This window comes from Sus scrofa, chromosome 12, assembly GCF_000003025.6.
Source record: "Sus scrofa isolate TJ Tabasco breed Duroc chromosome 12, Sscrofa11.1, whole genome shotgun sequence".
Taxonomy (NCBI): Eukaryota; Metazoa; Chordata; class Mammalia; order Artiodactyla; family Suidae; genus Sus; species Sus scrofa.
This window is the reverse complement of record NC_010454.4, coordinates 6,046,348-6,072,513: the sequence shown is the minus strand read 5'-3', so window position 1 is coordinate 6,072,513 and position 26,166 is coordinate 6,046,348. Positions and strand designations below refer to the sequence as shown.

At 56.0% G+C, this 26,166-nt stretch overlaps 3 protein-coding genes across 7 annotated transcripts; 1 reads left to right on the top strand and 2 right to left on the bottom strand.

Annotated features, from left to right (window-relative positions):
- Window positions 90-20,660, bottom strand: GGA3 (golgi associated, gamma adaptin ear containing, ARF binding protein 3). Of its 3 annotated transcripts, none has more exons than XM_021066652.1 (18): window positions 19,748-20,660; window positions 16,747-18,451; window positions 9,367-9,451; window positions 9,165-9,240; window positions 6,898-6,996; window positions 6,146-6,269; window positions 5,852-5,955; window positions 5,671-5,751; window positions 5,217-5,354; window positions 4,660-4,741; window positions 4,446-4,562; window positions 3,983-4,213; window positions 3,657-3,727; window positions 3,111-3,406; window positions 2,680-2,903; window positions 2,233-2,402; window positions 1,969-2,079; window positions 90-1,749 (listed from the first exon to the last, which is right to left on the bottom strand). In XM_021066652.1, exons 2-18 carry the CDS (start codon window positions 16,784-16,786, stop codon window positions 1,639-1,641), a joined length of 2,160 nt encoding a protein of 719 aa, XP_020922311.1. In that variant the 5' UTR covers window positions 16,787-18,451; window positions 19,748-20,660; the 3' UTR covers window positions 90-1,638. The 3 variants fall into 3 exon arrangements, 2 of the variants coding, with proteins under 2 accessions (XP_020922311.1, XP_020922312.1); XM_021066653.1 differs by lacking the exon at window positions 19,748-20,660 and having other exon boundaries at window positions 16,747-17,232; window positions 17,495-17,668; XR_002336993.1 differs by lacking the exon at window positions 19,748-20,660 and having other exon boundaries at window positions 103-560; window positions 730-1,749; window positions 16,747-16,866.
- Window positions 16,845-20,405, top strand: MRPS7 (mitochondrial ribosomal protein S7). The gene is made up of 5 exons (XM_003131206.5): window positions 16,845-17,181; window positions 17,697-17,888; window positions 18,004-18,067; window positions 18,442-18,609; window positions 19,771-20,405. Exons 1-5 carry the CDS (start codon window positions 17,099-17,101, stop codon window positions 19,990-19,992), a joined length of 729 nt encoding a protein of 242 aa, XP_003131254.1. The 5' UTR covers window positions 16,845-17,098; the 3' UTR covers window positions 19,993-20,405.
- MIF4GD (MIF4G domain containing) lies at window positions 20,311-25,219 on the bottom strand. 3 transcript variants are annotated; one of them, XM_005668610.3, is made up of 6 exons: window positions 25,036-25,219; window positions 23,703-23,834; window positions 22,439-22,548; window positions 22,081-22,236; window positions 21,887-21,979; window positions 20,311-21,065 (listed from the first exon to the last, which is right to left on the bottom strand). In XM_005668610.3, exons 2-6 carry the CDS (start codon window positions 23,788-23,790, stop codon window positions 20,838-20,840), a joined length of 675 nt encoding a protein of 224 aa, XP_005668667.1. In that variant the 5' UTR covers window positions 23,791-23,834; window positions 25,036-25,219; the 3' UTR covers window positions 20,311-20,837. The 3 variants fall into 3 exon arrangements, with proteins under 3 accessions (XP_005668667.1, XP_003131252.1, XP_013836204.1); XM_003131204.4 differs by lacking the exon at window positions 25,036-25,219 and adding an exon at window positions 24,725-24,847; XM_013980750.2 differs by lacking the exon at window positions 25,036-25,219 and adding an exon at window positions 24,621-24,814.

Here is a 26,166-nt window from a genome sequence, read left to right as displayed (position 1 = left end):
TAAAGAAGAAAATGGTCCAGGAGCCTGGTCTTTTAACAAAAGCCTCAGGTGGTGCCTGCACATCCACTTAGCTAACGGTGTCTGTATTAGAAGGATTCCCAGTAGGGTGCAGATGGTTTTATTTAACATGCAGCAAAACAAGGGCAGCCGGTGATGCATCCAGCACAGCTGCTGTCACCAGGCAGTGACCTCAGTGGTAATGAGTAACACCCCTAAGTAACTGTAAAGTCTAAAGCTTATTGTAAAGGGACATTTCCATACAGCAGTCCCACAGACCTTCCCGAGGCTGCAGCAGCCCCTCTGGAAAGCTCTTGGATGTATTCCTCAAGTAGTGAAGTTGGTTCACTTGACTGGAGCAGTGAAACCTGCTTGCGGAGCGGGAAGAGTGATGACCTCCTGACAGAGGAAGAAAGCCTGGCGGGAGCAGGGAGGGTCAGGGAACACGGTTTGTGCCACCTTTCCCTGGCGATGGCTCTGAGCCCATCCCGCTGAGCTCAGGTGAGCTGTGCGCTCTGTCCTAGAGTCCTGGTCCAGGTGCATCTAGTAGATGGGGCTGAGCACTGTTGAAGCAATAGGGTCTGGTGATTCGATTTGAGCAGGTCTGTAATCTCACCACCTCCAGACCCAACATCTCGCCGACAGTGCCCCTGAGCAGTTGGGATTTCTGGGCAGCAGGTAAGGACATAAATCTAGTGCAATGTGCCTGACCCTGAAGCCTCCTGTTCCCACCTGAATGCTGCACCGCAGGCCATCTGGTCGGAGGAAGGGGAGGCTGAAGCAGGAGGACACAGGGCGGTGGGAGCAGTCCTGCCTCCCGGAGGCCTGACGGGCAGGAGAGCAGGTTACTTCATGCCAAGCGAGAGGTAGTGAGTGAGGAGGCCGGCCTGTTGCCACGGCAGGAGGCAGGCTTTCCCAGGAAGTGCCTGCTGCCGGAGAAGGGGAACACTGGCTCTCTTCCTTCTTTCCTAGCATAATTCAGGCTGCCATGAGGCCAAGTTCTGTCTCTACTGAGATGTCCACAGGACACAGCCTGCCACTTCCAGGGACGAGCACACAGCTCATGCAGTGGCCATTCCAGAGCGCTGCTGCCCACAGAAGCCAGGGCCAGTGTGATACGCCGGCTCCCGACTTGGGGCAGTTCAGGACCCCCGGGCTTTGCCCACCTCCCTCGAGGTGAGAGGGGGAGCCTGCAGGAGAAGCACGGAGTAGCAATGGGGCTGAGACCCTGGGGGGCGGTGGGGGTGCCGTGGGGACATGGTCCTTGAGGGAAGGCCCTGAGTCTGTCTGTGGGCTCTCCCCTCTTGGGGCACCACGGGCTGCCAGCAACGGGGGAAGAACCTACTCTGGCCTTGGGTCCATGTTCCCGGGAGATAGTGCAGCGTCTGGCCACGCCCCACCCCTGACGTACGTGGCCACTTCAAGTCACACAGGTAGATAAAAAAGGTCCTTTTAAGGGGCCAAAGGAGGAGAGATCATCGCAGCAGCAGCTTGGCCTCTGGCAGCAATGCCCAGGGCCCTGTCCCCTATCAAAGCTCTAAAGCAGTGCCGTCAGGACATGGAGAAAGACTGGACCTGAAGAGCTTCCTGTCCCAGGGCAGCCTGCCTGGGCTCCAAAGTGCAGGTGACAGTGTCCTGGGATCAGAGATTCCCCCACTGCTCCACAGGAGGGAACTGGTCCACCTCGCCCACCTCCGTGCTCAGCTGCTCCCCCAAGGTGAAGGTCAGCCTGTAGCGAAGCCTCGCCTTCTCCTGCAGCAGAGGGCAGCACGTGAGATACCCTGGGGCCCTTTCTCTGCTAAAGGACAGGGCCCGCTCCCACCACCCCATCCTCACTCAGCCACCGAGGCAGGTAGGGAAGGGACGATGCCTGGTGGCTCTTCAAAAACATTCCACGTTGGGAGACAGGGGTTCTGAGGTCCTGCCCTGGGGCAGCTCGGGCTTTGGGCCGGGGCCCCGGTTCTAGCTCACCTTCAGTGGATTGGCCAGCAGCATGACCTGGGTGATGGCTGCAGGTGGCTGGATGGGGCTGAATGGAGAGAGTTCTGTCCCAGAGGGTGGCTGCAGCTTCACTTTCATCGACTAGAGAGAAGGAGAGAAGCTCCTCTGAAGAGAGATGGCAAGTGCCCTGAGATGGAACAGTGGCCACAGTGGACGCGCTGCCTGCTGGAGGCAACGGGTGCGGGACAGAGGTGATCGTGCCTCCGGAGGCCCCAGGAAGCCGGGTACAGGTACCTTGGGCACTGCGGCCTGCAGCACGATGCTCTTGATAGGCAAGGGAGCCGTATTCAGCATGGACACGACCACCACCAGCACATCAGGCCGTCCTGGGGGACACTCCTTGGCAAAATGGAAGAGGATGCGGAAGCCATTTTTATCGTAGGCCGTCACAGGAAGGGCACTGCCTGTAAGAAGGGGCATGTGACTGTGGCAGGAGAGAGGGCCAAGGAGCCCCAACAAGCACCGGGGCAGCCCTGCGACGGGGGCCTGGGGAAGCGCCTCCGCAGAACTCCGAGTAGCAGCGGCAACAGGCCCAGGCCGAGACGGCAGTGGGGTGGGCCAGGTTTGGCTCTAAGGGACCCGGGCAAGAAAAGCCTGTACCCACCCACCCTCTCTGTTCCCAACAACGCTGCAAGCTGTGCGCCACAGCCCCCAACCCCACCCCGAGCCTGCAACACCTACTAGGCTTGATAGATTCCAGGGGGACGTGGACACTGGCCAGGGACAGCTCAGGCCCCTCCATGGGGCTGCCCTGGGGCTGGAAGGCAGGTGGCTGGAAGAGAGGGCTGCCGGGCCCCGTGGAGAAGGGGAGGAGAGGCCTAGCTGAGGTGCTGGCGGGGAGCAGAGGGGAGGCGGCCGCCCCGGGGAAGAAGCTGGAGGAGCCAGGCTTCACCAGGCCCGAGGTCCTGGGAAGAAGGTAGGAGGACAAGGCCCGTCAGAGACCAGGCAGCTGCCGGCTGCCCCTCACCAAGGCCTCCCAGGCCAGAGCCGGCTCCCTCCCGCCCCACGATTCCAGCCCACGGACCAGACTGAAAGGGCAACAGCCTCGACCCCTGCAGCTGCCTCTGGTTCTGCCAAGCCCGCCCTCCCCAACCCCCCCCCCCACTCATTACATTTTGGCCTCTTCTAGAAGCTGATCCAGGGCATCAAGCTGGTGCAGGGTGCTGTTGCCCAAAGCTGAACCCTGGTGCCCGGGGGCTGTGGGCTCGGCTTTGGGGGCTGCAGTTGGGGCCAGTCCAGCAGAGAACAAGAAGGGGCCTGCACTGGAAGCAGGAACGCTGGCTGCGGCCCCAGGAGCCTGGGAGTTGCCTGTGGGGGCTGCTGAGGGCTGGAGGAGAGGCCCGTCTGAGGGGCTGCGGGCACCCAGCCCAGGTTTGGAGCTGAAGAAGTCCAGGTCCGACTGTTGGTTCTATGCGGAATGGACAGCGTGAGTGAGCGGCAGGCCCTGCAGGCCGCAGAGGGTCAGGGCTTCCCACCTGCACCCCTTTCCCGGGAGCCCCGGGGCCAGGCTTCTATACCAGTGCCCTCTGAGGGTGGGCCAGGGACAGCACTTTGGTGCCATCCCAGCTGTAGGAGTAGTGCCCTGGGGCTCAGCTGGGGACTAGTCAGGAGGGAGGTACTAAGAAGTGAAGGTTCTGTGGGGTCACCTGTGCCCGTACCTGGAACAGGGGCCACTGGCTGCTTCCCGCAGACTCCCTGGGAGGAGCAGTCGGGGCAGGGTCCGTGAGGCCTGAGAACAGAGAAGAGGCCCCAGCTGCTTGAGGAAGTCACATGACAAAAGGGACGGCAGGGGGTGATGGGGTGGGGTGGGGAGAAGGTGACCCACAGGCAACCTGCTCTTCAGTCCTTATTTGAAGGGGCACCTTTAGGGAGAGCAAGACACTGGGTCCACCTGTGGTCACGCGCAGCCTGCCCTGGGGGCCTGCCCCGCTCCCCGCCCCGCCAGAAGCCCGTACAGACGTACAGACCCCCGCAGAGGACTCACCTAAGCAGAGCAGCTCCTCATCCAACAGGCAGAGGGCCGGGCTCGTGCTGTTGGGCCCCGGGGGGACCTCAGCCTGGCTGGACAAGTGGCTGCGCCCAGGTGCTGAGGCCTGGGGGGGTGGCGGGAGGGTAGGGATGCTGGTGGGGGCGAGGGGGGCCGGGGACGAGCTGCTTGGGGCATCCGACTCGGCGAGGTCGATGAGCGTGGCCTGGTGAGTGGAAGGGTTGTTTCCTGGATGGGCGAATGGGAGGGGACAGGAGTAATTAGGGGCCACTTGAGTGGCTGCACAGGAGGGAGAGGCGGGGAAGACCCTGGGTGCATCTCCAGGCCTCCGGGAGCTGGAGGACCGCTTGGAGAGGCTCAGAATCCTCGCAGGCGCTGTGGGATGGCACACTGGTCGTCCTGCTGGTGGGGACTGGGGCTTGTGTGGAGGGGTCGGGGGTGGGGAACCGGAGCACTTTACCTTCAGAATCAGGAAGGGCTGAGGTGGCCACCTCACCGTTGATGACTTGCCCTTCGACGACTGTTTTATAAGAGTTGATGACCCGGGAAAGGTTGTCACTGGCCTGCAGGATGTCCCCTAGATCAGGAAAGAGACCTCTCACTCCTGGTCCCAACGATGCCCCCACCACAGAAAGAGCAAATTCTTAGGTCATCGTTGTCAACCACTCACTCACCCAAAGTATTGTCGTTGTCCTCCGTCTCACTGGCGAGTTTGAACAACGCCCGCCTTTTGTTCTCACACCGGTCAAACAGCTCCTAGAAGAGACCCAGGTATAACAACTGCAGCTCCCAGGGCTGGTGGAGCTCAACCAGCAGGGCCTTCGTGCCTAGAGAAACCCACGGGCAGGTGCTGGCAGAGCTGGGCTCAGAGCACACATCTTCCCACCACCAGCCTCCGCCACTGTCACTCAAGACACCTGCTCAGGAGAGGCCACCAGGATGAGTGAGAGGAAGTGTGACCCTCTGGCCTCAGACTTCAGAGCATCCCCGTGACTGAGAGCGGCAGAGTGTGGCCCTCCGCCCAAGTGTCCCCAAGGCAGAAGGCAGGCAGCAGGGGTGGATCTGCAGAGCTTCAGGCAGCTCAGCCCCGCTGAGCACAGCAGCTACGGTTCGTGTGTCAAACGGGGGCCACCCCCGCGCCACCCGGCCGCCGAGCTGATTAACACGGGAGGAACCCCTCCCGCCCCGGCGTGGAGCGGCCTCTCAGGGCAGGGACGCGGGAAGGGCCTACCTTCATGAGCTCTTTATCTGCCTCTGAGGAATCCTCTTGGCTGTAATGAAGCAGCATCTCGCTGAGCAGCTTGACGTTGTTGCTGACCTCCTCCAAAGTGTGCAGGCGCTTGGTCACTTTCTGGATCCGCGCCTCATCCTGCGTCAGGGGACCAAGGAGAAAGCTCAACCGGACTCGTCCCGCTGCGCCCCAGAATCCCACCTTCCCAGAGCGCGGGCGCCAGGGCCCCAGAAGCTCCCGTCAACGCTCAGGGGCCCCTGGGAACCACCGGCCTCAGACCCGAATCGACAGTTTGTCCTTCGAAGCGACAGCCCGCCCTCGCTCACACTCAGCCTCCTCTACTCTTGCTCCCCCAGAAACTCCCGTCCTCCTCCTCCCAGGGGAGGGCCGGGGACAGGGCACGGGGCCTCTGCTCTGGGGTCACAGCGCCTCCTCCCCCAGGCTTCCCACTCACCTCCTTCACCATGGACTTGATGAGCTTGTTGGCCTCCTGCAGGTCGTCTGGGTTCTTGCTCTTCAACAACTTGGCTAAAAGCTGGCAGTGGAGGGACGGAGGTAAAGGCCCGGGCAGCGAGCTCCCGCGGAGGAGCCAGCCCAGCTCTCACCCGAGGCCCCACAGCCCCTGTGCACCTTACCTTGGATTTCTCCTCATCGTCAAAAACCGGGTTTTTAGGACGAGGCGGGGGAGAGGGGATCAGCGTCCTGTCCACAGGGAGCAGCGGGTCAGACTGCACGATGCCTGCAAGGGGACAGAGCAGCGTTGGCACCCTGCTGCCCTTCCTCACCCTCGGGGGGCCTCCCTGTGACTTCCAGGCCTGCAGGCCGTTCTCCCCCCTCCCCTCCAACTGTCTCAGGCAGACACCCCTCGTTCCTTCCAGGCTTGGCAGCCTCTGGGGCCGCTCTGAGGCTGAGGCCAGGCAGGTACGTGCCCTGTCTCTTCAGCATGTGGTAGGCATCCTTGATCTTTGATTCCTCTGCCAGGGCCAACGTCCAGCTGTAGAGCAGCTCAATGACCTTGGTCTTCACCTTCTCAGACACCCGGTCCCCCAGGTACTAAGAGGCAGAAAGAAATGAGAAAACCTGGTGAGTGAGGTCTGGAGGCAGAGACAGGGGAAGGCCCTCTTCACAGCAATGCCATGGCTGTTCACTGGCCCCAGGCCTGCAGCGGGAGCTGTGTGACAGCAGCAGGGGGAGGGGAGCCACCTGCGCACAGCTGTGTCCCTCGGGGCACAGACCGTGGTTGGGGCCGGGGGCAGGGCCTCCACACTGGGTTCCACGCACAATCCGGCGGAAACCACTGCGCTTTAGCTTGAATGCCTAGAGCGTAAGCAACTCCGGAGTGCAACAGAGCCAGCTGCTGGCGTCCGCATGAGACAGGCCGAGGAAAAATGACGGCTGTCATTGGGAGCCCAGAGGCTGATGGGTCCCAGGCCCTCCACTGACACCTGCATAGCTGCTGCCACGTCACCTGTCACATTGAGGCTGGGAGCCCATCAGAGAAGGTGGTCGGTCCCTGTGACCCGAATGGTCATCCTGCGACCTTCGGGCAGCTCTGAGGACAGGCCCCAGCGGGCCTCAGGTCTGTGGAGATGCTGGTTGGTCCAGTGACAGCCAGTAAGATGGGACGGGGGGAGGAACACAAAATAAGTTCCTAGAAATGAGGAAACTGCCACTGACTGACCTTTGGAGAGACGACTTTGATCAACTCGTTCAAAAACCGGAACTTGCCCACTTCATTATGGAATCTCCTGCCGCAGTTCTTCATGCAGGCCTCCAGCACCTGCACACGGGAAGGCGAGGCGCTCAGCAACCGGGTCTGGCTGGGAGCGGCACCCGGCCAGACCCTGCACATAGGCAGCGCTGAACACTCACCCACGGAAAGAACTAAACAGAAGTTGTGTGCACCGCCCCAGGGGACATCAGGCAGCAGGACTACAGACAAAAGCTTTCCTCAAATTGCAAACCTCGGAGTTCCCGTCATGGTACAGCGGACATGAACCCGACTAGGAACCATGAGGTTGCAGGTTTGATCCCTGGCCCCACTCAGTGGGTTAAGGATCCAGCATTAACCTGAGCTGTGGTGCAGGTCGCAGACACAGCCCTGATCCCGTGTTGCTGTGGCTCTGGTGTAGGCTGGCAGCTATGGATCCGATCTGATCCCTAGCTTGGGAACCTCCGTATGCTGAGGGTGCGGCCCTAAAAAGCAAAAACAAAAACCAAAAAACCAAAAAACCAAACCTCTCCTGGGGAAGCTCGACAAGAGTAAGAAAAACCCCCTGAGACCCAGATACCAGGACAGTGAATGTCAGTCCTGGCAGGTGCCTGCCAGCAAGGTTCTGCCCTCCAGTTTTACAGATGGAGAAAAAGGCCCAGAGATGACACATTTCTCTGACTCAGGGTCCAGGGTTCTTTCCATAAGCTGATCAATGTTTTGGGGAGACGGGAAAGAATGTTTCAATTCTGTTTTCTTGGAGTTCCCATTGTGGTGCAGCGGGAACGAATCCGACTAGTCTCCATTTGGACACGAGTTCAATCCCTGACCTCAAGAGTGGGTTAAAGATTCGGCATTGCCATGAGCTGTGGTGTAGATTGCAGACACGGCCCAGATCCCACGTTGCTGTGGCTGTGGTGTAGGCCAGCAGCTGTAACTCTGATTCGACACCTAACCTGGGAACCTCTATATACTGCAGGTGTGGCCCTGAAAAGCTAAATAAATAAATTCCATTTTCTCCATTTCAGATGACATGTTATTCTCCCTCCCCTGCCCCATCGCTTTTCCTTCTGGGGCTCATAAGGCTGCCTTCAGCGTTCCTGTGCTGCTGTTGTGGCCCCGGTGCCCACAGCTGATGCCCAGGAGCACCCCCTGAGTGCTGCCCCCTTCCCTGGCTTCCATCTTTGTAAAGCAGGGATTTTCAACTACACCACTACTGACATTTGGGGCCAGTCACTCGTTGTAGAAGCGGGTCCTGTGTGTTACAGGGTGCTAAGCAGCAACCTGCCCTCTACCCACTAGAAGTGCCAGTAGCATCTCCTGATGTGTGACACCCAAAAACATCTCCAGACAAAACTCTCAAGAACCACCTCTTTAAGACCTTCACTGGGAGTTACAGTCGCGGTGCAGCGGAAACCACTCTGACTAGGAACCATGAGGTTGCAGGTTCGATCCCTGGTTGATCACTCAGTGGGTTAAGGACCTGGCGTTGCCGTGAGCTGTGGTGTAGCTCGCAGACACAGCCTGGATCTGGTGTTGCTGTGGCTACAGTGTCGGCCGGCCACTGTAGCTCTGACTAGACCCCTAGTCAGGGAACCTCCATATGCCTCGGGTGTGGCCCTGAAAAGCCAAAAAAAAAAAAAAAAAAAAAAAAAAAGGCCTCCACTGTCCGGTGGACACAGCAGAGGCATGCACGCAGGCTAAGTGCCTGTCCCACGACCATGGCCGTTTCCTGCCCTTCCAGAAGGCAGGGGAGAAAGCTGGGAACCCTGGTTTAGAGGAGAGCCTGAAGACACCCGAGTGCCACACCCAGCTCCATGTCTTTTATCCTCTCGGTCTGAATAAACGCCAAGATCTGCCCATTGGTGTGATGCCTTCACTAGTAACTGACGTTACTTCTAGCCACAGAAGGAATTACCCTTGGCCAGCTCTTACCTGGCACGATAGCTCTGTCAGCATCTCTCCGAGCAGCCTTTTCCAAGCCCCGCCCAGGGCCCTGTCCTGGCTCCCTCCCTCCACCACTCGGCGCCTCCCACTAGATCTTGTGCGCACACTTCTGTGTCTGAGACACTCAGTGCCTGGCACAGGGGCACACATCTGTAGAACAGCTGAGCGAACAAGGTGCAGGTATATCTAGTTTGCACCAAGGATACTCAGCTGGCTTAGGAGAGAGACCTGACCCCCCTCAGAGATCCCAGCGGGCTCATGAGGGGTCACCATCAGCATGGAAAACCTACCGTCAGGGCCTGGACCGCCTCCCATTCCTGCGGAGACTGGATCTTATGCGCCAGCAGTCGGACGGCGATCTGTGGCCTGGGAGACAGCAGACCACTTTCAGGACACTGAGCCTCGGCCATCTGGCCAGCCCTCCTTGACCACAGCTTTTGACTCTTCCAGGCACCTGTCTCTCGCCTGCCCCCTAACCGCTTTGAGACTCACCCTTCAAGCTCTTTGTTGATTTGATCACAAAAGCCAATTATGTACTCCCAGTCCTCCTGGCGGTTGGAAGGATTGGTGGCTTTATCTTGGGAGAGAACAAAGAAGAGGACAATTATTATAAGGAGCAAAGAGGACACCACGGAGGGTTCTCCTCACATTTTTTAGGCGCTGATGCTGTTTGTTTCCAAATGTCTTCTCCAGTAGAGAAGACCCAACAGTCCAGTCAGACGGCAGGTCCAATACAAACACCGCTATCTGTCTAGTATTTTTAAAGTCACAGATGACAGAGAACACACATCTAAGCCTGTCATTTTAAGGTAAGCTAACAACATTTATTGAATCTAAGCAACAGTCATTGTGCCATCTGTCCCTGGGGTCGCAGAACCAGCACCTGAGCTTTCATAATCGGCACCCGCAAGTTTCAATGGTCTTCCATGGTTAAGGACGAGCACAAGAGCTGAAGAGCCCTCAGTGGGTCACTGAGGGTTTAAACTCCTGGAGCTAAATGTCAAGTCTCCGAGTCCTTGGGGTGGGTCCCCTCTTCTCCGTTATCCCCAAAAGCGGTACTTATAACAGAGGACGGCCCCAGCTGAGGGTGGTTAAATGTATTCCCGGCTCTGATTTAGATCTTGGAGTCTGCCTCTTCCAGAAAGTACTCCCAAGCTGCTTGCTAAATTTAGGGCTTCAGATTCAGAAGACAAACGGAAGCCTGAAGGCGTATGTCCTTTTTCAAACACCAGGTTCCTCCTGCACATTTCCACAAGGGCCAAAAGCAGAGTGAGAGCCTGGAAAAAGCCCATCCCAACAAGGGGTGTTGTCAGAAGTTCCTGAATTCTGATTTCTCGTGACCGTGTTCCCTTAACTTCCTTTTTTTTTTTTTTTTTTCCTCTCCCAACATTAAAAACACTAGCTCCATAACCAAATCCTAAGAGGGACTCCCAGCCACCCTCCCATCCTCCACCATCCTCCAGGGGTCACAAGAGGTCACCAGACGCCACCCAGAGGCAGAGGGAACACCTGCAGCACTTCTGCTCTGGTTCCAAGAAAATTCTGATGTCACTCCTCAATCTTGAAAAGATAATTAGCAGCCCCTTCAAAATGGCGTATGCTAAGAGTTCCTATTGCAGCCCAAGGGGAAATGAATCTGACTAGCATCCATGAGGACGCAGGTTCAATCCCTGGCCTTGCTCAGTGGGTTAAGGACCCAGTGTTGCCATGAGCTATGGGGTAGGTTGCAGGTGTGGCTCGGATCTGACGTTGCCGTGAGCTGTGGTGCAGGCCGGCAGCTACAACTCCAATTTGACCCCCAGCCTGGGAACCTCCATATGCCGCGGGTGTGACCCTAAAAAGACAGGAAAAGAAAACAAAAACAAAAGGCATACGCTGGAAGGGAAAGAAGATTAAATCTATCAAGAGTGGCTATTTACTGCCAGGGTGACCCACGGGCTGTCTCCTTCCAAAGACCCTAAGTCTTTCCCACCAGGTACCTGGTGTCTGAAATTTGCTCAGGCGTTAGCGTAGCTTTGCTACTAACCTCCATCCTTTGAGAGGCTTAAGGTTCTCCTACGACATCAAGAGGCTGAGGGATACAAAATAAGAAGGTCTGAGGAGCCACACCCCGTCACTATTATCATTTTACCTCGTGGTATAAGACAAGAAGCCCATTCACTTTTGCTGAAGGCGACTCACAAAACACCTTACATCTCACGGATACAGGGTACAGTGTGGACACCCCCTCCCCGCCACATACTTAAGCTACGGGCATTCACCTAGCGATGTATTCTGCCCGGGCCCGCCACAATTCCTGCAGCGTTTCTGCTTCCAAGAATGCTCCCACTTACTTTCCACTTATGTTCAACATCTCTAGAATCTCGCTTCCTTCCTCGCTCCCTCTGTTTTTCTTTTCCAGCCATCCTGCAGCTTATAGACTTCCAGAGATCAGATCCAAGTGGCAGTTTCAACCAACGCTACAGCTGTGGCAACACCTGATCCTTTAACCCACTGGGCCGGGGGCGGTGCTGGGGCCCGAACCTGCATCTCATTGCTGCAGAGACACTGCTGATCCTGTTGCACCACAGCAGGACCTCCCCTTCCTCTTTGATAGACCTTTTTACTGCAGACCTGCAGGGAGCTCTCCACCTATACATGAACAAAAAAGGCCCTGGTCAGAGTTTCTGCTGTGGTGCGACGGGATCAATGACATCTCTGAGGCACTGGGAAACGGTTCAATCCTCGGCCCTCCACAGTGGGTTAAAGGATCCAGCATTGCCACTGCAACTGTGATCTGATCCCTGGCCCAGGAACTCCATATGCCTCAGAGCAGCCAAAAAAGAAAGAGGGGGAAAAAAAAAAAAAAAAAAAAAAAAAAAAAAAAAAAGGCCCTGGTTTCAGGCACGGTTGGTCCCACTTCTGGGTCTCTCCTCCAACTCTCCTCCAGCTCAGTCTCCCACAGGATGCGGAAGCAGCTCGGGGGATAACTCTGGGTGACTCAACCTCTCCACCTGCCCACTGCCAAGCCCCGGCAGATGCACACAGGCTTCTCCCACTCAACATTCTCCTTCACCTGGCACCCAGGTGACACCAGAGCCTCCCCTGCAGATCCTGCCTTCTAGAACCACCCCTCCAGGCTCTACTCTGACTCAAGATTTCTATTTTCGGGTCGCCGTTGAAAGCCTTATTCTAGTCTGAGTCTTTGCCTCCAGATTTCCTGTTCATTTGCAACTTAATTCCATCACTAGCCTCGACGGTCGAGTAGGGATGAAAACAGCAGCATTGGGCTACCCCATCCTAACAGGGCTCAGAGGCGACAAGTTCTAGGTAGCAAATGACTTAGAAATAAGCAGAGGCAAAGACATGGATGGAAAAGGCGTCAAGGAGTTCCTGTTGTGGCTCAGCAGAAACAAATCTGACTAGCATCCATGAGGTTGTGGGTTCGATCCCTGGCCTTGCTCAGTGGGTTAAGGATCTGGCATTACCATGAGCTGCGGTGTAGGCTTAAGATGCAGCTTGGACCCTGCGTTGCTGTGGCCATGGTGTAGGCCAGCAGCTGTAGCTCCGATTGGACCCCTAGCCTGGGAACATCCACGTGCTGCAGGGGCGGCCCTTAAAAGCAAAAAAAGAAAAAAAAGAAGGGAGCCGAGAGTCAACCTTCAGTGCTAGGGTCTAGCACCAAGGGAGACTTAGTCAATCACCAGGTCTCCGGCGAGCACCCACAGAGAATGAGGCACAGGGCAGGCTAGGCCCTGGAGGGACTACGGGAAAGTCCAAGATCTGCGCCCCACCCTTGAGGAGGTTATGTGCTTCCGGCGCAACCACATGAGAAATAACCAGAGTAAGAAACAAGATGGGGTGTGATTTAAAGTGCTAATTTGGTGCAGAAACAGGTCTAAAAACAAATTCATCACTTCTCCTTCCTGACTTCCCTGTTTCTATACATGGTGCCACCACTCAAAAGCTCCTTTTGCCCCACCCCCAGGCACCGGGTTGAATCCCATCAGTCTCCTTCCCTCTCACCATTTCCATTAGTGAGTCCTGATTCCTTCCTTCACAGTATCTTGGGGTGGAGGGCACGCCCACAGCATGTGCAAGTTCCCCGGCCAGGGATCAAACCCATGCCACAGAATTAACCAGAGCCACACAGTGACAATGCTGGATCCTTAACCTGCTGGGCCACCAGGAGGCTCAATGTCTTTTCAAAACTCTTGCTTCCTTTCTTTTCTTTTCTGCTTTTTAGGGCTGTACCTGCAGCATATGGAAGTTCCCAGGCTAGGGGCGTGATCAGAGTTGCAGCTGCCAGTCTACACCACTGCCACGGCAATCCAGATCCTTAACCCCTGAGTGAGGCCAGGGATCAAACCCTTGTCCTCATAGATACTAGTAGGATTTGTTTCTGCTAAGCCACAACAGGAACTCGTCATTTCCTTTCCTTTCCTGCCCCTACCTCCTTACTTCTCACCTGTTTCCAGAACTTCTGCCCTGATCCATTCTATATCAAAACCCCATCTCAACCATCACAAACCCTGATTTAAGCAGGTATGGTAGGATCTGGGCCTCATGGCTGTAGAAACTGAAACTTCTTGGGCTGGAATTCAAGCTGGTTCAGAACTTGGTTCTAACCTCCCAGCTTTCCCTATTAGCTCCCACAGGAACTCCTTGCTTGAAACAGCCAAACACGTGTTACTGTGTGCCCCAAATATGGTTTGTTCCCTCCAGATCACTGTCTGGCGTTTTCCTAGCCAGTTTTCTTGTCTTTAAGGCCTTGCATGAATGCTCTCTCCCCACCGGGAGAATCATCCTTCACTCCACTTATCTCTAATTTCCCAAAGAAACTATCTGCATTTTAGCATTTATGGCCCTTGCCACTATCTTTTCACTTAAAAATGTTTTAGGAGTTCCCTGGTGGCCCGGCAGGTTGAGGATCCACTGTTATCACTGCTGTGGTATGGGTTCAATCCCTGACATGCCACAGGGAGGGCCAAAAAAAAGGCTTTATTCACTCCAGCATCACCTTCATCAAACTGAAGGCACAGACCATCTGAACTTCTAAATTTTCATAACACCTCACATAGCAGGTATTCATTAAACACTAACTGGTAATGACCGAACTTTAGAAAAGGCTGAAGTCATCAAGAGATGGTTTGTGGGAAAGGAGGGTGGGGTTTAAAGCATTTAGTGGAGCAAAGGAGAAACAGGGCTTTCAGATAAGGAGAGGAATTAGCCTTGGGGAGACGAGAACATCCAACCAACTAAAGCAAAGAAGAACATCAGGAGGAGTTCCTGTCCTGGCTCAGCGGTTAACGACTCTGACTAGGAACCATGGGGTTGCGGGTTTGATCCCTGGCCCATATGCTGCGGGTACGGCCCTAAAAAGACCAAAAAAATAAAAATAAAAAAACCCCACCACATCAGGAGGCAGCTGCGGGGGAGCAGCCCTGGAATGACTTGACTAAACAGAAGTGCTTTTCTGGGAGGAGAATGCAGAAGGGACTGGGAAGGGGAGGAGGGGCACCCCGAGACACTGGGCCCAGCAGAGGTTTCTGTAATAATTCTGGCAAAACAGGGAGTGACAAGGACATAGACTAAGCACGAGCATGTAGACAAATCTAACATTGAGGAACCCTGCGACAAAAATAAATGAGAATTTAAAGATTACATTGACTTTTTTTTTTTTTTTTTTTGGTCTTTTCTAGGGCTGCTCCCGTGGCATATGGAGGTTCCCAGGCTAGGGGTTGAATCGGAGCTGTAGCCACCAGCCTACACCACAGCTCATGGCAACGCCGGATCCTTAACCCACTGAGCAAGGCCAGGGATCGAACCCGCAACCTCATGGTTCCTAGTTGGATTCGTTGACCACTGCACCACGGCGGGAACGCCTAGATTGACCTTTTAATGAAAGCATGATTTCCCTTGTAGGTTCCTGGTATTATCTATGGATGGCTTGCTTGGGGTGCAGATTTTGGGGACTGTTTTTATAAAGGTGTGAAGAGGGGGCTGGCTACAAGGCATGGAACATGCCTTAAGAAAAGGCAGATGTTCTGTTATCTTGAAGATTTCAAAGGCATTTATCAGCAGCAGTCAACGCAACTTAATCAGTTGACAGGTAGCTGGACGGATGCTTGTGGAATGGTGAGAAGAAAATAAACAACTGTGGATTTTAAGAAATGTTTTTTACAAGCAAAAAAAAAAAAAAAAGATGGTGCTGCACTCCAAGCAATGATCTATTCGATTGGTACAGTTTAGAACTGTGAAGGTGGACAGAGGGTAAGAATGGAATCCTCTTAACACTACCCCAAATATCACTCTAAGAATCAGGAAAGGGTCAAAAGCCAGTCTCAGCTCTACAGATACCCTCCCCTACCCCCTCATCATTTCTACTCTTCCTCAGAAACAGATTTATGTCTCTTCTTTCCAACTATAACTCTAAACCTAGCCTATGAAACTCAGCTCAGGTCATTTAAATTACTCCAATGTCCTCATTAATATCTGTGAATGGAACCAATTCCAATGTGCTTATTATCTGGTTGGGTGGCTCTGGGCAAGTGAATTGACTAGAGTCAGGGTGTCCTCTTTTTGTGACACTGTGATAGTACCTGCTTGCTAGGATACTTGACAAATGAATTAAATGAATGTCTTTGGAGCACTCTTAGCTCCTTGGAGAACAGTTCCATATATACCGAAGACTTTGTGACCTCCCTGCAACTGCAGATTTCGCTCATGTAACCTAAGTTCAATCACCTGAACAGGGTTTTATTAAGTAAAGGCAGGCAAGGAGCTCCCGCTCTGGCACAATGGCATCAGTGGTGTCTTGGGAGCGGTGGGACACCGGTTGGATCCCCAGCACAGTGGGTTAAGGAACCGGTGTTGCCGCAGCTGTGGCTCTTGGCTGTGGCTCGTATCTGATCCCTGGCCTGGGATCCCCATGTGCCGCGGGTCGGCCAAAAAGAAAAAAAGAAAAGTCAGGCAATTGGAGGAAAGAGCCATCACCTCCAAGAGCCTGGAGGCTCTAGTAAATAACAGATCTCCGCACAAGGCACTGTCTAAGCATCTAGCCTGCTGCCTTATCACCCTGTTCAATTTGTCTTCACTGAAAGAGACCTCCAGGTGCCTCCTCTAACCCACAGATAAAATAATATTAACCCTTGAGCCAAATACTACCTGCTAGAGTTAAACCGTTATTTCTTTAACAGCAATATGCATTAGCAATCATAGCAATAGGCCGCTATAATTACAGCATCAGGCAGCGCCTCTCAGGTTTGCTCAGTATAGGTTATCAACGAAGGACTCCTTAAGATATGCAGGGCGGGGGTGGGGAACACAGCTTTCACCATATTTTGGTCACTGCAGGAAAAAGGTAAAGCCCTGTTTTCTCTCTCACTTTAGATTCTCACTTCAAACATTCAGCCTGCGCGAGGAGGTCACTTCTCCTCGAATACAGGTTCACAATTCTGAAGCTATGCTTGCTCATCGGCACCGCCGCTTCCGAAGCTTCAGCCCAAATCCGGAGCTTTTCCCTTGGTCAGGAAGGCGCAGGGGTTCCCAGAGTCAAAAGCCGCGCGCGTCCCCACCACAGCTGCCCCAAAGCGCCGGATGCCTGTCAGCCCGAAGCACTTGGCTGTAGCTTTCTCGAAGCCCAGGAGGCCCGGACCGGACCCGAGCTCACGCCGCGGCGCGCGGAAGCGGGAGCAGGCGCCGCAGCACAGGGTGCAGGAGCCCGGGCGTCCTGACGGGGAAGGGGCGTGATCGCGAGACGCTCCCAGAGCAGGCGATGCCTGCCGCAGCTGCCATGCAGCGCCACCGCGGGGCCCGGGGAAGGGGCAGAAGGGTGTGGAGAGGGGCGGCTCGGCGGCTTGAGGGCAGGCACAAGCGACCGGGGCTACTCACTCAGCCAGGACTCCAGGCTCTCCCCTTCCGCCTCCGCCATATTGCAGCCGCCCGGGCCGGCCCCGCGGCCTCAAACCTCGCGAGAACCTGCAAGAGCTGAGCTGGGGCGGGGCCTGCATAGGGCCCTGAGAAGAGAGAGCGCCGCCACCGAGGGTTGCGCCAGGCTGCGGCGAATAATGGGAGCGCGAATGTTTCCTTTTGACTCTTCACCTTAGACCCCGGTGTGAGAGACTCTTAAGGCCCCCATAGGGTGAAGCCCAGGTTTAGGAGCCTGTGCAGCCTTTCCCGGACTTCTGTCACCAGCTCAGGCGCACCGAGGGCAGTCTCTGTGGGGTCCTCGTGGCCAGCCAAGATGGCTGCCCCCGCGGTGAAGGCTGCGCGAGGGTGGTCGTGCTCGGCCTTGGGCGTGCGGATTGCCGTCCTCCGGTTTCCAGGGTGAGAGGGCAGCCTGTAGCTGGGAGGCCGTTTGGGTCTTCACGGAGAGACCTGCTGGAAAGGAAGAGGGGCCGTAGACAGGCCGCGCGGGAACCAGGGGGCTGGGATGTCCGGCTCCATGGCTCTTTAACCAGCAGGGTGATTTTGGGTCAGTCTGAAGACATAGTGACTTCCCGCCCGCTCGAGGGGTTCTAACTTAGCGCCGAAAGTGCGATCCTGTTAAAGAACGCAGAGCTGGGATTTTCTTTGTTGGAAGGGAGGGGGAGAGATGCATAGGCGGGGCGCCTATCCCGAGTTTCAGGCCCGTCCTTACCGTTGGCACTTCCTGGCCTGTTTGGGGGAAAGTTCTCCTCCTGCTTGGGACGGGAACCAGAATTATCGGGGTTCACCTTTGGCTAGCGGTCTCCGCGCCGCTCTCACTCGTCGGCGGATTGGCACCCTTGCCTATTGTTAAGTCAAGCTATTTCACTTGTGGAGTCAGCTTTTGCCCTCCTCTTCCTCTTCCCCGCCTCCAGGCTAACCCAGGTGAGGTGGAGCCGCTATGGTCCTGAATACAAGGATCCCCAGATTGACAAGGAATATTACCGCAAGCCGTTGGCGGAGCAGACGGAGGAGGAGAAGTATGAGCGGGATTTCAAGAAGACGCAACTTATCAAAGCCGCCCCCGCGACCAAAACAAGTTCTGTGTTTGAAGACCCGGTGATCAGGTTAGAAGGAAACAAAGTTTTTTTCCAAGGACCGGGACTTTACCAGGGAGGGTCTATAGTAAGGATTCCCTGACACGGCCTTGAGAGGCTAAACATGTTGCTTTTCTCCTTGAAGTAAATTCACCAACATGATGATGAAAGGAGGAAACAAAGTACTGGCCAGATCCCTCATGACACAGGTAAACAGTCCCTCTGCTTTTCCCCGTAGCTTTGTACTTGGCTCTTTCGTTTTAGCATGAAAAAAAAACGGATTCTGTAGCTGTCGTTGAAATTAACTTCCCTGTATGCATGTGTGGGAGTGGGGCTTTAATGAAGTCCTGCAGGAGTCAACAGCTACCATTCCTCATCCCCATATCCCAAATCTTAGCCCACTCTTTCTTTCCTGGTCCAGGGAAGAGGGAGACACTGAAGATCCTGGTTTCAGCAGTGCGGAGGGAGGAGCTGCACAGTTAGAGAACAACAGTGTGACGGGAGTAAAGGGCAAGATCCTAGCTCAGCTGGGAAGACCCTTTAGGGAGCCCGGGGCAGCCTCTTCCGTCGTCTCTCATTGCAGACACTGGAAGCTGTGAAGAGAAAGCAGTTTGCCAAGTACCACGCTGCCTCTGCTGAGGAACAAGCAACCATCGAACGCAACCCTTATACCATCTTCCACCAGGCCCTGAAAAACTGTGAGCCTGTGATCGGGCTGGTACCCATCCTCAAGGGTGGCCATTTCTACCAGGTGAGTGGTCAGGGCGGGAAGGCAGGGCTGCTCCTGTGAAACGAGGTGGGGGTGGGAGGGCCTGGGGTAGGGCCAAGATTGATAGCTTTCTAGGGACCAGGAAGTGTCAGCATCTGCTCATCTGGGTCCCATACTGTAAAGATTACAGACAGAAGATGGAAGAGGGCAAAAAATGTATCCAAATGACCTCCCACCCCCCTTTCTGTCCAGTATTCTGTGTTCTAAACTTTAAGCTTCCCGTGGTGAGGGACTGTATTTAGACCTCATCTTTATACACCAGTGTCTAGAATAGCACTTGACTGATGTTTCATCACCATTTGTTGAACTGAACCAGGTGCTCCCACTGTAGCACTTAATTGTATTTCATCGTCATTGTCATAGGTAGATGTTCTAGTCTTTCCTTTTTCAATATAAACTTCATGGGGGTAGACTTTCTCCTTGATATCTGCGTCCCTAGGGTCTAGCATGGTGTCTGGCACGTAGTGGGGGGCTGGCAAATGATTCTTGGACAGGAGACTCTTGTTTCTAGCTACCCATGATCTGAGTTGGCTGTCACCCTAGCTGACAGGGCTTTTCCCAGAGGTGCCTGTATCAGTTTGGCTGAGCTCTCTTTAGAGGTTAAAGAGGCCAGTGCTTGGAGTTCCCGTCGTGGCACAGCAGAAACTAATCCGACTAGGAACCATGAGGTTGCAGATTGGATCCCTGGCCTCGATCAGTGGGTTAAGGATCCGGCGTTGCCATGAGCTGTGGTGTAGGTCGCAGACTCAACTTGGATCTGGCATTGCTGTGGCTATGGCATAGGGTGACAGCTGTAGCTCCAATTAGACCCCTAGCCTGGGAACCTCCATATGCCACAAGTGCGGCCCTAAGATGCAAAAAAAAAAAAAAAAAAAAAAAAAAAAAAAAAAAAAATAGAAAAAGGAAAAAGAAAAAAAGGCCAGCGCTCAAGAAGTGTTTGCTCATTGACTGCCTATGATGTCTGCACTGAGCTCAGCCAGGGGTGAGGGAAGCTCCGAGAGGAAAAGCCAGGCCCCTCTCCCGGAGCCTTGCCAGGGCTGGCCCAGAGGGGCCCCTGCAGCTGCTTCTTAGAGCTCAAGGTGGGGAGGAGCCTGCAGTCCAGGCACGTTCATAGACTGACCTGCCCACGGCCCGCCTTCCCAGGTCCCTGTGCCGCTAGCTGATCGGCGTCGCCGCTTCCTGGCCATGAAGTGGATGATCGCTGAGTGCAGGGAGAAGAAGCATCGGCGGGTGCTGATGCCGGAGAAGCTGTCGCAGGAGCTGCTGGAGGCTTTTCACAACCAGGGCCCTGTGATCAAGAGGAAGCATGACATGCACAAGATGGCCGAGGCCAACCGCGCGCTGGCCCACTACCGCTGGTGGTAGAGGGCGGCCGGGGGCTGGCGAGGCCTGGCGCTCTCTGCTGCAGGAACCAGTGGGAACCGATGGGAGCCCCTGCCATGCTGAGAAACACCTGGGGTTTAAGAGTCTAGTTCCCTTTAAAGGGCCGGCAGGCCTCATGAGAACGATGGAGCAGCGTGTTGATTGCTGTGAGTCCTTTCTTTGGGGGCTAGAACTCGCTCTCCCTGCCCCATCTCCTTGCAAAGAGGGGACATAGCAACTTGGATTTCCAAGACACAGGCTTGTCCAGCCTTCTCTTCTCTCAGCTTGGGGCAGACCTTTGGGCAATACGAAAGGAAGCAGTTTTAGTATCAGAAAATGTTTATTAGAAAATTCTCATCCTGAAGTGGTGTGGCTTGCGATGTGGTAGTGCCCTTCATTAAAACCAGCGGCAGGAAGGGTGCTTGGTTCCAAAGTGATCCTTGTACAAAATGTATAAAAAGCAGTGTGACTTGTGCTCTGCTTCTCCCTTTGATACCCCAAAGCACCCCACCCATGGCGATGGCTCCCCATTTTCCAGATGGGGAACTGAGGCACCAAGCTAGCTGTTGCAGTGATGGTTAGTGCAGTGCTTGTCAGGAGTTGCCCTTCTCTGCCTGGTCCAGGTTGAAGGGGATGAGAGAAAGGCTGATGGGACTGGGGCAGGTGTGTAGGGTCTTCCCGTCCTGGGGTCAGGGAGGGAAGGTGCTCAGGGCCGCACCACCGTGTGAGTGGGAAACGTCTTGAGTGCTTTTGAAAGTCTGGAAGGTGAGACAAGGACCCCACTGCCAGGTTGGGGAGTGGGTAGGAGGAAGGCCAGCGCTGCTGGGGAGGAAGCCTGGTCTGGGGCCCTAGTCCGAGAGCTCGCTGTAGTAGTACTTGTGGGCAGCCGGGGTCGTCTTCCAGCCGGCCGCCCGGAACTCGATGGTCTCCAGCAGCAGCAGCTGGGCCAGGGAGCTGAGGCCCGTTGGGAGCAGGAAGCCATCCCGGATCAGGACAAAGAGCTCATCCATGCGCTGCCTGTTCATCTTCTCCAGCTGCTCCCCGACGCGATGCAGCTGCAGCACCAGGCAGTCCACCTGCAGGGGGCAGCGGGAGGTGACCCCGGGCAGAGCCAGCCTGTCACACAGAGCAGCCATTTACTGAGCACGTGCTGTGTGCCAGGCACCAGGGTTGGCCCTGTACACACGCTTCCCCACTTCATCCTCACAGCACCCCGTGGGCCCTGGCCACTGCTTGTGTGAAAGGAGCAAGTTGAGAGATTTGCCTGAGGTCTCTCAGTGGGCTAGGCTGGACTGGACTCTGGCCCTGTCTTCAAACTACTGCTTTTTTTTTTTTTTTTTTTTTTTTTTTTTTTTGGTCTTTTGTCTTCTTAGGGCTGCACTCTCAGCACAGAGGTTCCCAGGCTAGGGGTCTAATTGGAGCTGTAGCCACCAGCCTACACCACAGCCACAGCAACACGGGGTCCGAGCCCCATCTGTGACCTACACCATAGCTCTGGGCAATGCCAGATCCTTGACCCACTGAGCAACCTCATGGGTCCTAGCTGGATTCATTTCCACTGTGCCATGATGGGAACTCCTCCAAACTGCTTCTTAATCCTACTCCCCACCCCTCCCCCTATTTGGTTTCTGGGCCACCTGTACCCTCAGCTGGCTGATGCTCACCATTCCTATCATAGGTTGGCCTTCCTACTGGGAAGGCAGCCTCTGAGCCAGGAGGCTTTGGCTGTTCTCTGCTCTGGATGGATTCCAGACCTAGCAACTTCCCCTGTAACTGTGACAGGCCTTACATGCCCCCACCAAGCTCCTGCCCAGCAAGTGATGCCCTCGAAAGTCTCCATGGACAGTGAGCTGCGCCAAAGACTACCTCCCCAGGCTTCCGTGCCCAGGCCACCCACCTCCTCCTCCTTGCTCAGACTGTCCGGCTGGGCCAGCCGGAAGAGGCAGTCGTAGACCGGGTTCACCAGGGCCATCATGGGCATGTTGTTCACCTGCGGGGGAGAGTGAGCGCCACAGCACTGGCTTGGTGGCACAGGAGACAGGCCATCTCTGTTGCACGGGATGTGGCTGGTGGGGGTGGGGGGGCCCTCACCCTCAGGTAGTCAAAGATGTTGCAGATAAAGGTGACGTAGCAGACCCAGCCTTGCAGGGATCGTGCTCGAAGCTGCTCCCGAGCCTGGTACTCCTGCTGCAGCCGGTTGAGGAGTCCGCGGCGGAAGACACTCTGGCCAGCTTGCTTGCTCTCCGCCTGTGAGTGGGAGAAAGGCTGGTGAAGGGGCGTGACAGTGCTGTCACAATTCCACCCAAGCTTCTAAAGCTGAGGCCCCTGCTGTCCTCTTGTGCCTCTGAGGCCAGCCCTGTGCATCGCTGCCTGGCTAGCCAGGCCTCTGCCCACCTCTGAAGCACCTTCCTCCAAGCGTCTCCCCTCTGCTGTACCAACCCCACCCAACCTGAATGATGGCGTAGCACATGCGTCCTGCTTCCTTGCTGAACACACAGTCCTGCAGAGAATGGTCCACAATCACATTGGCCACCTTCTCCAAGTCCACGGCACCTGGATCTAGGGTAAAGACAGGTGGGGAATCTCGGGGTGCTTAATTATCACATTTGCCTCCACCTGCTTCTAAAGGCTCGTGATGTTCGCAGAAGAGCGAGCACTCCCGTGACGCCCTTCCATTTAAAGAGACCAGAGAACAGAAAGGAAACCGCACGCAGGAGCAGCTCTGGCCATGAGCCTCCTAGGGTGGCCCAATCAGCGGAAACAGGGAGGGTTACGCAGCTGTTAGGGAATGGAAGATGCTGGGTTTTTAGGACACATCTTTTCCTGGCACAAGGGTGAGGACGGAACCCTGAATAACAATGTCTTTGACAGCCGTCCACCAAAGGAAGTGTTCTCACAATGCACACATGAGCCCCCGACAAGAGCGGGCCAGGCGGGGCCTCCCCAGAGGCTTAGCTTGGCATGTGATAGGCATCGCTAATCGTTAGCTGAGGCAAACTTCTGTCCTGAGTGCTGCAGAAGGCACGGGTCCAGGACCACTACTTTCCTCCTCTGCCAAGCAGAACACTCCATCCTCTGTCCCAGGTCAGGCGGTGCTGCACACGGAAGAGAGCTGCTTGCAGCAACACAGAAACCAGGTCCTGTGTAAGGGCTTGAAGGGCAGGAACTGCGTCCTCTGTGCCTCGCCCTCCTGTCCTGCGTACGTAACCTTTTAAAAAAACGCTTTATGGAGTTCCCGTCGTGGCGCAGTGGTTAACGAATCCAACTAGGAACCATAAGGTTGCGGGTTCAGTCCCTGGCCTTGCTTAGTGAGTTAAAGGATCCGGCGTTGCCGTGCGCTGTGGTGTAGGTCGCAGACACGTCTCGGATCCCACGTTGCTGTGGCTCTGGTGTAGGCTGGTGGCTACAGCTCCGATTAGACCCCTAGCCTGGGAAACTCCATATGCCACAGGAGCGGCCCAAGAAATGGCAAAAAAAGACAAAAAAAAAAAAAAAAAAAAAAGCTTTATGATTGGAAGGGTGACTCTATGATTCATACTCCCAAATACTGGCCTACATGGGCTTGTCTTCCAGTTCCAGAATTATGTTGCTGACTCCCATTCTCAGAAACTGAAGGGAGAGGCCTGGGCGTTACGGCTCAGTCCTCCGGTCCTGTCCCCCTGGGCCCTTCTGTGTAGCTCTGGACCCAGGCTCGGGAGGCTCCCCGCGCTCACCTTTGAGTGCTGTCTTCAGCAGCTGCTGGCTCTCTGCATCAAAAGACTGGATTCTGTACTCCTCTCTACCAGGCTCCCCCATGACCATCCAGCCTCAGGTGCTCTTTACTGGGGTGGGATGAGTGACAGCACCTGGGGAGGAGCAGCGAAGGGAGAGGCCTTGGGTGTGGAGCGTGGCGCCAGGGTTCCCAGCCCTATGTGCCCTGGGCAGAACTGGCCAGTGCTTGGGACAGGTGCTCCTGGGCAGTCTTTGGCATTCAGGGCTTGGTTAGGTGCCCACAAAGCTTGGCTTCTGGTGGTGAGGCTGGCCAGGCACCTGCTGCTCAGTTAAAGAAGCCCTGCAGCTTCTGGGATTACACAAGAGGAAAGAGACCTCTACTCTCCAGCCCCAGCAGGAGGCAGGATTATTCTCAGCTGACACCAAGGCTGGGGTGAGGTGGGGTGTGATGGGCTGGGGGGATGAAGAGGTCGATAATTGGACACTTTTCCTGCCTATATACGCCGGTCTGGAAGCTGCTGGTCCAGCATGATTCTCAGCGAGTGAGATGGCTACAGGCTCCACGCTGTGGACAGCTCTGTCCCTGCAAAGTTCCAAGCCCCTCTCCCCAACTCAACCTTAGTCAAAGTCCTCGGTCCAGAGAGCCCACCCCTCCAACCCACGGGATAAGGCTGGCCAGAGGGCTGGGCGCAGAAGCGTCTCTGCCGCCCTGACGCCCCCTTTCCTGGCCAGCTTCTCCCCAGGATGGACTGGTTAAACTGGCCTCCTGAGTGGTAGAGACTCAGCCTGGCCCACCCAGGATTCCCAGTTCCTCAGTTCCATTCTAGATCCTTTCTCTTAAGGAGGGGAGCGGGATTACGTATCTTCCAGGAGTGGTCCCCCCTTTCCGGACTCGGAGATAGCCTTAGGGTTCTCCAGACCTGGGCAGCTTCCCTAAGCTCGGAACGCCCTTCCCGGCGGCTCAGCGCAGCCCACCGTCCGGTGTCCCGTGGGGTGGAGAGATGGTGGGAGCGCCAGGACCCACCTGCCACGCCGGCGCCGCGCCCGCGTGCCCAGAGGCCGTCCGGCTGGCATGGTGCGCGCGGCCCGCGCCCGCGGCGCTGCTGGCGAGGCCGGCCGCGCCTTGCTGCCGCTTAGGTCACTTCCTAGTGCAGGGGGCGGGGCGGGGCCCAGGGCAGGGGGGCGGGGCCTGGCCCGGCCGCCTCGCCGACGCCACCTGCCGGAGCCCCGACGACGCTGCCCCCGCCGCGCCACCGGGCACGCCCGGAAGTTCGGAGCTTGGAGCCAGGCAGGACGCCGGTGACCCTGCTCCCACCGCCGCTATCCTCTCCTCACCTGGTTCTCCCACGGCCTGTCCGGGACCACAACGGCTGCTCGGCGTTGGGCCCGATGTGCTCCGCGGCCGGCATGAAGCCCTCGGTCTTGAGCGCTGGCACCCCCCCCTTCGCCCCGCCCCCACACCAGGGCTCAGGTTAAAACGGGGTCAGGAGACTCGCCTGGCCGCGCGGTGTGGGAGGAGCCTGCGGGGGGCGTGGCCTTCAGCCCGGGGGGTGGGAGGGCCGAGAGGATGGCTGGAGGGGCAGGACTTCGCAGGTGGTGGCACTTTTACCCCCACCCCACCTCTCAAGGTGAGAGCGGGAAGGTGGTAAGGGCCGGATCGAGTCCCATTAAGCCCCTCTCCTACTCCAAATACACACGCTATTTAATGGTAAAACTAGTTGAAAATCAATGGGCTAACCCAAGAGAAAGGGTCCCAGGTGCCAGCTTGCAGAGGGGAGGTGTTAGGAGTGACCCTGAGGTTGCGCAAGCCCCCTGGCTCAGTCTGTCTTGGTTGGGGCTGGGGGGAGGCACGGGGCGCAGCAGTCCAGACAGGGCCACCCCTGAGGTCAGCCCTGGGTTGCAGGAGGGCACACAGAAGAGGCTGGCAAAGAACTGCCTTGTCCCATCGATTAGACAAGAAGTGTCCATGGCGGTTTTCTGTATCCAAAGCTCTCTCCTGTCAAGCTGGTCAGCAGAAAATGAACAAGGAAGACAGTCTCAGCAGAATCTCAGAATCAAGTTCACTTCAATGGAATTTCATAAAAAATACATTCAGGCAGCTGCCTCCCTGTAGCCCCAAGCCTTGACTGCCAAACCCCTGTGGGTGTGGGGGCCCCCCAGCCACAGCTGCCAAGAGCAGGACAGCTTCAGGATTCTGGGTCCCAGACACATCACAAAACCCCAGACCAGAGATGAAGCAGTAACGGCGTGCAGGAGCCCAGGATCCAGAGGGACTGAGAGCCGTGACAGCCCCCAAGACCACATGCTAGGAAGAAGGCTGGAGCTAGAGCCGAGGTGAGGCCAGCGTGGGGCTCCCTCTGCAGGGCCAACCCCTCAGGCCGAGCTCCCCTGGGGGCCTGGGCGTGAGGAGACCTGGGGGGGAGGTGGTGGTTATGTTCTGTAGATTTTCTTCACCTCTCAAACCCC

Bases quoted from the DNA above. Each gene is read 5' to 3' on its own strand.
- GGA3 (XM_021066652.1), bottom strand. From the start codon at position 16,786: ATGGCGGAGGCGGAAGGGGAGAGCCTGGAGTCCTGGCTGA. The intron at 5,355-5,670 runs GTGAGTGGGAAG...CCCCTGACGCAG, and splicing joins TCAAGTCCATGGTGAAGGAG to GATGAGGCGCGGATCCAGAA. The intron at 4,563-4,659 runs GTGAGTGAGTGG...TTCCTGATCTAG, and splicing joins GGACAACGACAATACTTTGG to GGGACATCCTGCAGGCCAGT.
- MRPS7 (XM_003131206.5), top strand. From the start codon at position 17,099: ATGGCTGCCCCCGCGGTGAAGGCTGCGCGAGGGTGGTCGTGCTCGGCC. The intron at 17,182-17,696 runs GTGAGAGGGCAG...CCCCGCCTCCAG, and splicing joins GCCGTCCTCCGGTTTCCAGG to GCTAACCCAGGTGAGGTGGA. The intron at 18,068-18,441 runs GTAAACAGTCCC...CTCTCATTGCAG, and splicing joins CCAGATCCCTCATGACACAG to ACACTGGAAGCTGTGAAGAG.
- MIF4GD (XM_005668610.3), bottom strand. From the start codon at position 23,790: ATGGTCATGGGGGAGCCTGGTAGAGAGGAGTACAGAATCCAGTCTTTT. The intron at 21,980-22,080 runs GTGAGGGCCCCC...TCTCCCCCGCAG, and splicing joins ACATCTTTGACTACCTGAGG to GTGAACAACATGCCCATGAT. The intron at 21,066-21,886 runs GTGGGTGGCCTG...TGCCCCCTGCAG, and splicing joins GTCTGAGCAAGGAGGAGGAG to GTGGACTGCCTGGTGCTGCA.